Genomic DNA, 14,304 nt, shown 5'->3' on the forward strand with positions numbered 1-14,304 from the left:
TAAATGTGTAATACAATCTTTCTTTGCTAGTAGTTATAAAAGTTGTTGAATTATGTAATGAAGTCAGGTAATTTTTTTGGCTATAATAAGGGAGGGAAACAACAAAGTAATAACCATCAGTGGGTATTAGCCAGGATGGGCAGCAATGGAGTCCCTATCCTCTGTTTTCCAGAAGCTGAGAATGAGAGACAGAATGGATCACTTGATGTTTACCTATTCTGTTCATTCCCTCTGGGGCACCTGGCACTGGCCGCTGTCAGAAGACAGGATACTGGGCTAGATGGACCTTTGGTCTGACCCAGTATGGCCGTTCTTATTTCTTATGTTCACCTTACTGGTTGAAATTTTATTATTAGTTTCAGTTCTAACACCACACTTCACTGTAGCAGATTGCAGCTTTCTGAGGTGAATGGCTACTACAGGTTACATGCAGTGTTGTTATAAATGTGTTGGTCCCAAGATATTAGACAGACAAGTTGGGAAAAGTTGTATCTTTCATTGGACCAATCTCTAGTGGTGAAAGAGACAAGCTATCAAACTACACAGAAGTCTACTTCAGATCTAGGAAAGGTACTTGGGGCATGTCTGCATTTAAAACACTGCATTAGCGTAGTTGCGCCACTGTAGCACTTTAGTGAAGATGCTCTATGCCAGCTGGAGAGAGCTTTCTCATCTACATTGTTAATCCACCTCCCTGAGAGGTGATAGCTATGTTGGCGGGAGAAGCTCTCCCGCCAACATAGACGTGATCTACACGCGGGGGTTAGGTTGGTATAACTACATCACTCAGGAGTGTGGATTTTTCACACCCCGGAGCAATATTGATATAGGTCTGTCGTGTAAACCAGACCTCAGAGCGTCACAACTAAATACAAGGTGGAACAGATTGTTTAGCATAAATAGTTAGCACGTAATCTAAGAGACCAATGAAGGTGAAGTGATTAACATCCTGTAGTCCAAGGACAAAAAAAGGCATTAATGGGTTACAGATTGTTGTAATAAATCATAACAATGTATAACTCACTAAACCCCTCTTTGTCCTATGACTACAGATGTGTTAATGGGCCACTTCACCATTTTGGTGGCTTGCTGCCTAGCGGATCCATAGGCCCAAGTTAGGCACTTAGGCTCCCTGTACCATGTCTGGGGAGAGTTAGATTTCCTCTGTGTATATCTATCTTCCTACTGTATTTTCCACTGCATGCATCCGATGAAGTGGGCTGTGGCCCACGAAAGCTTATGCTCAAATAAATGTGTTAGTCTCTAAGGTGCCACAAGGACTCCTGATCTTTTTCCTTTGAGCATAAGAATGAGATTCACAGAGCCCAGCAAGCTGAGCAGAAAGCTGCTAATGCTAAGGAATGCTGAGAGAGGCGTGTGGCCTAAACCAGCCCTCTGAGTGATTTAAGTGCCTAAATTTAGACTGGAGGGAAGATCCTGCCTCTGCCCAGATTCACAGCCATTAACCCTTTACTGGAGTTGGCACTTCAGAGGGTTTTTGAAAGAGACAACATTGGTGCTGCTGCTGCTGTGGTGGTGGCAGCTGATGCCTTGGCCCTCCCTCCCATCCCCTTATAATCTTTTTCCCAGTGGTTAGAGCACTCACCCAGGCGGTGGGAGACCCATGTTCAAATCACTCCTCTGCCTCCTGTGAAAAAGAAATTTGAACTTGGCTCTCCCACCTCTCATGAGAGTGCCCCAACCACTCAGATATTCTGGGCTGGGGTCTCTCTCAACCTTTCTTTTTCAAACCGAGCCGTTAAATATGTATTGGGCCAGAGAGAGAGTGAGAGAAAGTGATGCTGTAGGCCAGTGGTTAGTGGCATTTAGGCTCCTAAGTCTCTGTGAAACTAGTCCTTTGCGTCTGTGATTTTCTTTAACACTGTTTTCCAACCAGTACTGATGCTGAAATGGTCTTTTATTTCAAACCAGCTTTACACTCAACATGGAGCCTTAGCAAAACCGACAATCTAGACCACTTCTTTAGGAGCAGAGAACCATCTGCTTTACACCATCAAATCCCTAAAAGCACTGGTGCTAAACCCAGTGTTCAGGCTGCAGGGGCAATAACTCTTCTACTGAGAAAAAGCCAGGAGAGTTTTAAAGCTTTTCACACAATACTTCCTTATTGTAGGAGGTTGCAATTATTCCCAGATTCTTCAGGCACTGATTCTATTGGACAGTCCTGAAAGATTGTGTACTCATAGTAAAGATAAGGAAATTTAACAACAAAGCATTCACTGGTTTCCCTCCCCCTCACCTGCTTTCACGGAAGGGAGATATGCTCTCTTTGACAGAAATAATTTAATAAAAACCTTCATGCAAGATATGCCAAGAGTGACTTCCAGCTAGTAGGCATTTGGCACAGATCCTGTTGTTTTGCCCTAGGGGAGGCTTCCTTGTGGCTTACATTGCAGAATTGTTGTCTAAAGCCACAAAGGTTGTTGGTGAAGTCGTGGCTGCAGTAATATACAGGATGTTACAGACAGTGAGCCTGTCATAAACAGATAGCTAAGGGTTAATGTCTCTTTCACCTGTAAAGGGTTAACAAACAGTGACCTGCAACACCTGACCAGAGGACCAATCAGGAAACAAGATACTTTCAAATCTCATGTGGAGGGAAGCCTTTGTGTGTTTTTTTGGGTTTGGCTTTGTTCTCTCTGGGTCCTGGACGGGACTGGAGGTGCAACCAGGTTTCTGCCAATCTCCCTGCTACAGTCTCTTATCTATTCAGAATAGTAAGTAAGTACAAAGGCGGTCATAGTCTTTTAACTTGTTTTTCTTTATTTGCAGATGTGTACTTGCTGGAAGCAGCTTAAATTGTGTTTCTGCTGGAGAAAGCTTCTTTCTATTGTCTATAAGCTAAAAAACCCTGTATATTTACCATCTTGATTACAGAGACAATTTTTATGTTTCTTCCTTCTTTATTGAAGTTTTCCTCTTTTTTAGAACCTAATTGATTTTTTTGGGTTATCTTTTGTAAGACTCCAGGGAAGGGAGTCTGCACTCACCAGGGAATTGGTGGGAGAAAGGAAAGGGAGGAGGGAAGAAAAACCTGCTCTCTCCGTTTATCTCTCTATCTCTCTCCGGGCAAGAAGGGAGGGGGAAGGGAACATTCCTTTTGGGTGGGGATTCAAGGAATTGAATCACGGTGGTCTCGTAGTGTACCCAGGGTGGGAAGGAGCTGGGAGAAAGAAAGGAGGGGGAAGGGAAATGGTTTATTTCCCTTTGTTTTGAGACTCAAGGAATCTGGGTCTTGGGGGTCCCCCAGGGAAGGGTTTGGGGGGACCAGAGGGTATCAGGCCCTGAAATTCCTGATTGGTGGCAGTGCTACAGAATCTAAGCTGGTAATTAAGCTTAGGGGAATTCATGCTAGTACCCATATTTTGGACACTAAGGTTCAGATTTGGGAATTATACTATGACAGAGCCTGATTCTCTCTACCTCAGTGCTTTAATGGTGTATGGGTGTAAAACAAGTTACTCCTGATTTACACTGGTACAAGAGGAGAACTAGGTCCAGTAAGTCTATTCTCTGAATGAGAAAAAGGATCCACTAAGCACTCGGTTGCACATGTCCTAAGCAGGCACAATTTCAACTGAAGTTCTAGCCGCCAAGATGTCATTTCAAAGCAGTAACTTCACTGGGAGTTGAGCTTGTGCAAGGAATCTGTGATTAGGTGATAAATCTGTTCCTTACGTCTGGCCACCAGTACTCATACAAACTCATGAACAATGAGAATGCAGTAGAGAGTAACAACACTTAGTTATATATGTATGTGTCTGCAAAGAGCGCAGTAGTCCCCTACCATTATGTAATCTGGCTGCTTCTACAACAATCAAACCCAGTGCACATGGGAGTTCGGGGGAGCAAGAAGACCAGCATGTGTGGGGAGATTGGGATAGAACTATTATGCAGAGTTAGAGTGGCTGGGACTGGCTTCCCAGATCATTATTCTCTGTGTTCTAGTAGTGCTAAATGCCAGTTTCAGTGAAAGGGGTCCTATTGTGCTAGACTCTGTACAAACATGTAACAGTCCTTGGACTAAAGAGATTATGCTGATATGAGAGAGAGGAATAATATACCATGGAGCAGAGTGAGGTTGGGATTTACCTCCTCCTTGGACTTGTGCATAAGTGGATATAACAAGAACTGATATGTACCTTATTTAGTACAGCTTGTATTTAAATGCCAGATATAGCACTTGATCAGATTTCATCCAATGTAAATACAAACTTTGTTTAAATGACCATTGTTTGCTATGAGCATGTCTAATTTTTCACCTAATAGCCATTTCAGAGATTACTCTGTACTGGGGTAGTCAGTTATTTTTTGTGAAGGTCCACATTTCTTGGTCAGGGAATAATCAAGGTCCAGACTCCAGAGAAAATAATAAATAAATAATAATTATAAGTAAATACAAAGATTTCAGGTCCATTCAAAAGCATCTGGTGGTCTGGATTTGGCCCGCAGTCCACCTGTTGACTACCCCTGCAATACACATTAATATGATTAGCATTTCTTAACTACGCTTTTTCATTGTAATTATTCAGATCCCTATGTGAAAATCCATCTGATGCAGAATGGTAAGAGACTGAAGAAGAAAAAGACAACAATTAAAAAGAACACTCTGAACCCCTACTACAATGAATCGTTCAGCTTTGAGGTACCCTTTGAGCAAATCCAGGTAATGTCAAACCCTGCTTTCCCCTTCCTCTGAATTCCATTTCTCAGCCCTCATAAATATTTAACAGGGACCTTGTTAATTCTGAAGTGTGCATACCTTCATTAGCACCTATGTGCCAGCCCCGCTTTACGGTAGATGAGTGTGACTGCTTCAAGAGGGAGATGATAACATGCACAGAACTTATGAAGTGTTGATTCATCAGTGAAAAATGGATAACTGATGTTTTATGGTCAGAAGCAATGATTCAAAAAAAAAAAAAAAAACCAAACAGGAAGATAGAATCATAGACTATTAGGGTTGGAAGGGACCTCAGGAGGTCATCTAGTCCAACCCCCTGCTCCAAGCAGGACCAATCCCCAGATTTTTACCCCAGTTCCCTTATAGTGGTAAGAGAAGAAATGCACTGACAAAAATTATAGGGATAGGAGTTAAATGAGTTTTGGCCATTTTTCCCATATCATATTCATTATTTAATTAGCCTCATCATATCTGTGGTATCTGGGGATGGAGGTGTGATGTGCAGTTTCAGTACAAAGGCTCCAGTGGCTCCATGAAGTCGGGCCCATGCTCAGAAGGGGTCCTGGCCTGCTCTGCTTCCACTGCACCCCGAGACCCCACTGGCTCCCCCGGCCTACCACTTGCACTTCTCGGCCTGCCCACTGGCTGGCTGAGGGCTCCTCCACACTCCCTGGCCCCACCCCCTGCTCCTCTCAACCCCCTGGTTGGACCCCAATGCACCTCTGGCTCCGGGCAGTCTCTGCTTCCCACCCCCTGTGAGCCCCCACCTGTCTCCCCGGAGCTGAGCTGCCTGGGACTGGTACAGAAGTCTGGCCAGTCTCAGCCAGGCGTGGGGGGAGACAGTGCAGAGGGCTTGGCTGGGCAGGCCCTGACCTAGCTGATCGCGCCACTCCCAAGGGGCCGAAGTGATTCCCGGCCCTGGGACCAGCCCTGGCTGTGCTGCTGGCTCAGCCCAGTAGACACAGTCGCCTTCCAGCAGGGCAGGTGAGTGCGGCTGGGTGGCAGGGCTTGGGGGAATGGGTCTGTGGGGAGCATTGGGGGGTGCTAGGCTGTGAAGGGGCAGAGAGAATCAGTGTGTGTTGGGGCACTAGGTAGTAATGGTTCTGTGGGGGGGTGCTTGGCAGTTGTGGTAGGGCTGAGGGCAGGGGTGGTGTTGTGCAGGGCACTGTACATTTGTGGGTGGAGCTGGGGGTGCTGGGCATAGTGGGTCCGGGTGGCCTCTGGCCATAGGGATTTGGGGGGGCATAGGGGGAGGGGGCAGTGTGGTGTGGCATAGGCCCACCCCTTAGGGGAAGGCGCATGCTGGCAGCACAGAGCCAGGCAGGCCACTGTGTGTCTGGCAACTGCCGCTTTGTAAATAGTGCCCTCGTATTGGGAGGAGCAGGGTCTCCCTTGCCATGCTATGCCCCATTGCCTCTGGCTGGCCTCTTACTCCGGGGACTAACCTCCCAGTGCCATGCTCCATTGCCTCCATGGGGGCCCACAAATATGTTTGGCGCCGGGCCCACAACAGGTTAATCCAGCCCTGGCAGTTATAGTTCCTGTTGTTTGGAATAAAATGCTTAAACACAAGTAAGTTAACTGACAGACCAAGAAAAAATTCAAAAGCAGCTAAGTCCCATTTTCAAAAGTGATTTAGTAGCTAGATTTATCTAAATATCTCAGTATTCAGGCACCTAAATATAAAAAAATTAATGGGAATTAGGCACCTAACTCACTTACATGCTTTTGAAAATGGCTCTTGGGAGCATAAGTGTCCAAGGCCCTGATTTTCAAAGGTATTTAGGCACCTAGCCCTCTTTGAAATCAATGGGCCTAAATATCTTTGAGGATCCTGGCCTAAGTCACTTATGAAAATTGGACTTAGGTACATTTGAACATTTTACCTGTCATGTTTAATTGTTTCAAATTTAACTTTCTTGTGGTTCTGTTAGAATGGTTTTATTACTGGTTCCCTCATCAGGAAGTCTCAATTCAAAAATGTGTAATCGGGGACCAATATCATAAGTCACTGTATTTAGGTGTTTGTTATAAGAAACTAGTTTCAAAGGTAAGTTGTGGCTATGTTACTTCCATTTATAGAAAAACATATTTAAACATTATTTAAATGAATACTGTAAATGTTGCTGTGACCTTTGGTACTTCAAGTGTAACATTTGCTCAGGTAAACTTCCACTAACATGTCAGGTAATGGAATAATGGTCATACCAGGTCCAAGATCATTAGAGAGCAAAGAAAGGGATCATGGAGGCAAAGCAGAGTTGTCAAAACGAGTAGAAACAGCTTGTTAGCAGCACCAATGTGGACCGTAAAACAGGATACAAATAATGTCTTTCAACAACCTCATCATAAATTCAGATTTTTGTATTTGTGAACAGTCTGCAGCTATACGTGCACACAGAATTGTGCAACAGAGAGAGGTGATCCTGGAGCACAGAGTTTTTTAAAAAAAGACTTTAGTGAACTGCTATCTTAAAAGTGCTGAATCGACCCCACTGGAGTGTGAAATCCTACACAGGACAAGTGCAAAATAGGCAGCTACCCCATTCTGTTCTGCAAGTGTTCAACTGTTAGCCTCTGAGTGTGAAAGAATAGTTCAGTCTCCATGCCCACTCTGGCCACTCTGCTGAGGTTGCTAATGCAGGTGCTTATTGCTATTAATGGTCTTTTATAGCAATATTCACAGACATTTGCACTGAAACCTACATTTTAAATAGGCCACCAATCAGCCACCAGATGGCAATGATTTTCAGTCACTAATTAAGCCATGCAGATTTGAACCAGTGACCAAAAGATGAAACTCATTTCATGATCAATCCTTAGAGCCCTCCATTCCCACCCTCTCAAGGCCACAACACTGTTTGTACTGTGTCCAACCTTGGGGGTATGACAATAAAAAAAAAAAATTCCACTAGTCATTAGGCTAATGGTTCCCAGTAACATCAGGCATTTTATTTTGTACCATAATAAGAATTTTAAACAGTCTTACATTAAGATAAAGCCAATACACTTTAGGGCAATGATCATACCCTGCTCTAATACATAAATGTCCTTTTAGGATGATCATTGACAATAAAAGCAAATACACTGCAAGCAACATTATGTTGTAAGACATCATTCTGGCTTCTAGAAATAGAAGCATGAAGGATATTGCATTTTATCATGAATGGTCTTGGCGAAGAGAGTCTGAGTTTGATGGGCACTTTTGCCATAAATGATTATGTAAATACTTACATGCCTGGAGCTCTCATATCCTCCTCTGGCTCATTGATTTGTGCACTCTCTCATGGAAAGGGGCTGTAAAGAGTCATTATGACTCAGCTCTTGAAGCCTTTACTCACAGGAGTAATCCCATTAATAGTAGTGGAACTACTACTGCAAGTAAGGACTGCAGGATCTGGCCTTTTTAGAATAAAAGGATGATGGACCCCTTGGCACTAAAAATATTTATCTTTGTAAATTACGTTTTCCCACAATTCATAAAACCTACCTGTAGAAACAAATCCCAGTCTATCATGAATCCAGAAGCTGGGTACATTTATAATATCATGAAGCAGAGTCAGGAAAACAGGCATACATTCATCTTTTAAAATGAAAGTCTCGAAGGGAAAGTGTATACAGTTAAGTTAAATCAGCCTGAGGCTGTTTCATCTCAGATGCTAGGGGAATATGTTATGTTTGTGCTATTCAGACAAATAATAAGGACCAAATGAGTATACACGCACTTACTGATGCACAACATAGATACCCTGAGATTCACTTAGACTGGGCCATATGGGAGGCAATACATAAAACGGTGTAATATCCAATCTCATCCCATCCTCCTCAGCATGTAGATTACATTAGCCTGACTTGTCTTAGACTCTCTCATGCACCTAAATGTAATTTACACCCTTATGTAACAACTCTGAATTTGGTCTCCTGAGTCTACATTGCTGTCACTAACATGCTGGAGGACTAGAAAAGAGGCCTGGAACACAAAGTGCAACTAACAAGGAGACGAGTCTAAGAAATTGTAAGTTACACTTCTGAATCTGATCCTCTGAGTTTGTGGGTGTAATTTACACAGTAGGGAGGATATAAGTTACACCAGCGTCAACACCTTTAGATTCACATCTCAAGTTAGCCTGACAAGCCTATGCCAGTCTAATCATCTTTCCACAAAAAACACAAGTTACGCTGTTAGTTTTTTTCTTAAAATATTGCCTCAGAACCTATTTGAATAAGAAATTTGATTAGAAGAAAGCTGTGGGAGGGACTTTGGCTCAGGATCCACCTACAGTAGCTTTCCTGGAACGTGCTGTTTGTTGTCCTGCTTTGGTGTCCTGGCTTCTATTCCCAGCTCAGCCACTGACCAACCTTGGAGAAACTGAGGCACAGAGAGGGGGCAATGACTTGCCCATCTGTGAAATGAGGATAATGATGCTTACCTCCTTTATAATGCACTTTAAGGTTTGCTGATGAAGTTCACTATATAAGAGCTAGGTAGCATTATTATTGACTTCCAAGGTGCCTGCAGAAGCCCATTCCATGGAAAAAGAAAGTGCACAGTAGTCATTTCACATGCTCTGTTGCTGCCTGCAAAAAACAATAGGACTCTGACTCCTATGTCATTCTGTTCGTTTGGGATTTCACATCAGAAGCCCAAATAAAAAGAAGAGAATAAACAGCTGTGGTTTTGCTCTGTGGGTGGGTTTCTTCTCCAGAAGGTTATACTTTTGCAGTCTTTTTTCCTATCGGAGCTGATTAAGATAATAAAAATTTGCATGTGGTTTTGAAGATGTATTTCATAGTGGGCTAAAAAAAAAAAGTATGCCCATACCTGGCTATCATATTTTACTTCACACACACCCAGTCCCTACTCACATGGTTCCTTTCAGCCAACCACTGCTTTCTTTTAGAATCTTTCTAATGTCCATGTCTTCAAACATGCAGAAACAGGAGCTACATCATCTTATCTTGATATCAATGAATATAGACCCAGGGTGCAGCCCTCTTGGAGGAGCCACCCTACACACCCTACACACTGGCTGTGTGTCCACGATCTGGGGAGCACAAGAACACTGGTGTATGCCACCTCTTGAGCTGCACTGCGCATTCCGTAGCCATAACAGAAGATCTCTTCCATACCAATCAATTGACATGGCCGTTTTGATCTTGATTTCATTCATAGTAGTTTGCTACGTATTATTTCAGACTTTGAATTCTCATATCATTGGGAATCTGCTACGACTTATTGTGCTATCCACCCTCCCCCTTCTCAGCCACAAGCTCTGAATTCCAGTTCTGTACTGTATTTACCTGCAGGTCTTGCTCATTGCTCTTTCTTGTCTCCTTTTAGAAAGTACAAGTTGTTGTGACTGTTTTGGACTATGACAAGATTGGCAAGAATGATGCTATCGGGAAAGTCTTTGTGGGCTACAACAGCACTGGAGCAGAGCTACGACACTGGTCAGACATGCTGGCCAACCCCAGGCGACCCATTGCACAGTGGCACACCTTACAGGTTGAGGAAGAGGTAGACGCCATGCTTGCAGTCAAGAAGTAAACAAAAAAACAAAAGAAGCCTTTCTGCATTTGCCCACATAGTGCTCTTTAGCCAGTATCTGTAAATACCTCAGTAATATGGGTCCTTTCATTTTCAGCCATGCGTCCATAACACAGATGAGTGGTACTTAAAATCCTGTTTTAATTTGCACAACTTTAAATGTAGAGAGCCCTCTAAAGGCCTTTCATTTCACCACTGCCCCCAGATCTACTCTTCTTTTAAGCAATATGATGTGTAGATAGAGCATGACAGAAATTATTTATTGTATCACACAGTTGTATATACCAGTATGCTGAGAATTTATTTCTAGTTTGTGTATTTGTATGTTGTAAACGTTTCCTAATCTGTGTATATCTAGATGTTTTTAATAAGATGTTCTATTTTAAATTATGTAAATTGACTGAGATATAGGAGAGCTGATAATATATTATAGGGTAACTATTGTATCGTCTGCATTCCAGCAAAAATTCCAACTTGTAAGGCACTAGTAGTGTTACACTGACATATTAAAGGACAACTTAAATCTGAGCTTTCAAGTGAACCATTTAAAATAACAAGATATGCCTACGCAGTACACCTTGGAGGGGTGAATCCAATTTTGTAGACTTCTTTTTCACAGGCAACTTAGCATGATCTGAGCAGCTCCATGGCTGACCTCAAGGAAGCGTAGCCAATAGATCATTTTTTTCTGTATATATTTAAAAAACTGAAATCATGGCTTTACACTGACAATTGAGGAAGCAGTTCCATGGGAGATAATTTCACATAACAACAACATGGGGGAGATTGTGTAGGGGTGGGGGGAATTTCAGCAGTAATGAAATGCTGCATAGAACCATGAAAAAAAAAGTAGCTCTCCATTATCACCTTTATACAAAATTAACATACTGTGAATTCCAGTTGTGATTTCACATTCTAGGATTCTAATGAGTTTGCACATTAGACTTTGTAACAAAATATTTTATTATACTAACAGATTAGAAGGAATGCAGAATATTTTTAAGCACAGCTGTGTATGTTTATTATATAAGTTTCATGGTGAACAGACTGTATTGTAATCCCATCAAAAGAAGACAAAAATTAGCCATAGTTCTGAATGCACTTCAAAGTAAGCCACAAGAGAACAGCGAGTGACCTTTTTATATACTATTTATACTTAAGTTTTAATTTGTCCTTTAAAAACAAGTGAAACAAAACACACAAGTTCAAGAAAACTGAAGCAACCTCTTATGTATACTAGATGCTCGTTTCAGGAGGAGTTTTTAAATGTTTTCAATGTTATTCTGTAGTAAATGGCACTATTATAAAGCTATTAGTCTTTCCATAAGAGTCTTGAAAGACTGCTCTGTGTACCACTGTGACTGCCGTGTGTGCTTAGAAATGTAGTTTTCTCAGTGGATAGCAATCAATTTATTCCGTAGTGATATTGTACTAATACTGCCATTCCCTTCTACTGCACTGCCGAAGGAATGCATAGCACAATCAGTTCTAGTTACTATGGACCAATTTAGAACTGACACGCTATGCATTGGGCAAGGATGTTATATAGATTGGGATGACCACACAGCATTTTGTCCAGCACTGTGCAATATTCCACATTCCACCCCCTTCCCCTCCACACCCCCATTTGTAGACAGTTTTGTCTCATGGCTAGACAGCATATGATCTCAGATTATAGCATTTCATCCTGTCATTTTGGGCATTACATTTTATCTCACATCTCATCCTTTGAGACTTTATTTTACGGACTGTGAATATATTTATAATGCTTTGAAGACTTAGTTCTTTTCAGTACCACTAAACACCAAAAAATGTGATTTTCTTTAAATAAAATAAAATAAAGCTACAGCCTGAAATTATGTTAAACTAAACAGGGGTGTGAGCAATGGAGTCCATACTGAAAAATAAATTCCCCAAGCCCCTCCAGATTTTACTTATGAGGGATAAGGTGTAGCCCTACAGAATTCAGCCCATGTGTAGCAAACCAACCCAACTCTCATTAAATTGGGAAGCACAAAATGGATATGAATGAAACCACTATAGTCTCTCCCCGCTCCAAAATATAAGAATAGCAACAGTGATCATTTTTAGAGTTGTTTCTTTTGACGTGAAACATGGAAAAGGTACAACTGAGGCATATTCTGAGATAATGTGTGAACACAGTAAGTGTCAAGCTGGAATATTTTTTAAAGGACCAAATCCCACCAGAGAAAGGAACTAGGTTGACAAAGTTGCAGCCAAGAACAGGTATTCAGCTTCATGATATCCAGCTTTAAGTTGTTCATTCAAGAAATTTGCAGGTTCAAACTGCCAGAACCGATTCATTGTGTTAAGGTATTCTTAATGCATTCTCTTCCTACACTGCCAGACTGAATGTCACCAGAGAATTGGTTTGTAATGTACTATGACTCTCAGAGACCGAACCTGCTATATCACCAAGATGATATATTCAAAGAAGCCACATGTACCTTTCTGACAAAGCTGTGTAAAGTATTAGAATCTGATGCTGTAGAAAGATCCTAGTTGCCTTTGTGTATATTTACTGCCTGCTTGAGTGTTTCTACATGTGGGTTTTCTCTGTATCTTGTAGAAATGTTTGGGGTGTTTTATCCTGCCATATTGCTCGTGACCCACGAGCTGACAACTTTAGCTGTATTTTACCTTCATTTTTGATGAGGTGGTTTATATTTTGTTTCACTTTGTGTAGTAAATCCCCCAGTAGAGTTGTCATTAAAATAACATAAATAGATATTCAATAAAAATGTTTTATTTCCTGTTGATGTCTCAGTGTTTCAACTCTTTTGATTTAAAATAAAAAAGACGTTGCTCCCTAATGTTTATGAGCCCAGTCACAGTCTGGCTTCACTCTGATACAAGTGGACAAGTAACCAAAAATCTCAAACTTAAGAGCTGCCTGGTCTCTGTAAATATAAGGGCTAACTACGAAGAAAACCTGGACGCTGTAAATGTGCTTCCATTACTTTCCATCAGTCAAGGGCAATGAATTGTTTTTACAGCTCAAGTACTGTTTTCCCAAGTGGTTTGAAGTACTCAGTGTTTATTGATGTCTACATTATGATTTAGAACTCATACTGCCCCTTCAGGAAATGCGTTAGCTTCTATACAGAGCCAACAAGTGAGCCCACCCAACCGGCTTCTATCCATTGACTTTGTGTTAAAGTGACAAACATCAGAAGAAATACTCATCTTTTTATTTAATTTCCACTCCAAATAGTGAAGTACTTGACTGCAATATCTGGAGGAACATGACCAGTGGCAACACAAAGCACAGAGAAATGGTTCAGGATTTAAGTAACTCCTTCCAAAAAGAATGGTAAAAAATGAAGTTTATAAAGTTATTTAACAGTCATTTAACATTTACAAATACTTATCACTCTCTGGGACTCCACCTACTGTCATTGCTTTCCTGTTCTCAGACCAGAAGATAACTCTTTTGTTGAATCCCACACAGTGGTAATTGTTGATAAATATCTTTTAGCAGCAATCTCTGTATTGCACCACTGTTCACCAAGAAGTATAGTATCAGGAGTAGCAGTATTAGTCTGTATCCACAAAAACAACGAGGAGTCTGGTGGCACCTTAAAGACTAACCGATTTATTTGGGCATAAGCTTTTGTGGGTAAAAAACTCACTTCTTCAGATGCATGGAGTCACGAAAGCTTTTTACCCACGAAAGCTTATGCCCAAATAAATCAGTTAGTCTTTAAGGTGCCACTGGACTCCTCATTGTTCAAGAAGTATAGCTTGTTTTCAAATTGGTTTTGTATTTTTTTTTCATTTTTTACACATCCCAGATTATTTTGTTTATCAGTTATACTGCCACCACATCATTTCATTTGCATTCAGGGCTAAGAGTAGTTTTCCATGATCCTCTTTACTGTTCGAATAGCATTTGCACAGTACAGTGTGCTAGGCTGGTTCCCTCTCTCCTCTAGGCCTTGATTCAGCAGCCCATCCCTATTCAGTAGAGTACTTCTGTCAAAGAGAAATTAAGCACATGCTTAAGTGCTTTGCTCAACAAGGACAGATG

The 14,304-nt window shown here is 41.6% G+C and overlaps 1 protein-coding gene across 10 annotated transcripts in view; it reads left to right on the plus strand.

The window, feature by feature from the left end:
* The window catches only part of SYT1 (synaptotagmin 1), a 530,182-nt gene extending 517,149 nt beyond the window's left edge, over window positions 1–13,033 (plus strand). For all 10 annotated transcript variants that reach the window (XM_050935637.1, XM_050935628.1, XM_050935630.1 and 7 more), the window contains 2 exons: window positions 4,554–4,687; window positions 10,047–13,033. In XM_050935637.1, the coding sequence (XP_050791594.1) occupies window positions 4,554–4,687; window positions 10,047–10,253 (341 nt within the window). In that variant the 3' untranslated portion in view covers window positions 10,254–13,033. The remainder of the gene's footprint in view (window positions 1–4,553; window positions 4,688–10,046) is intronic.
* The last annotated feature ends 1,271 nt before the right edge of the window (window positions 13,034–14,304 follow it).

This window comes from Gopherus flavomarginatus, chromosome 1 (genome assembly GCF_025201925.1).
Source record: "Gopherus flavomarginatus isolate rGopFla2 chromosome 1, rGopFla2.mat.asm, whole genome shotgun sequence".
NCBI classification, from domain to species: Eukaryota; Metazoa; Chordata; order Testudines; family Testudinidae; genus Gopherus; species Gopherus flavomarginatus.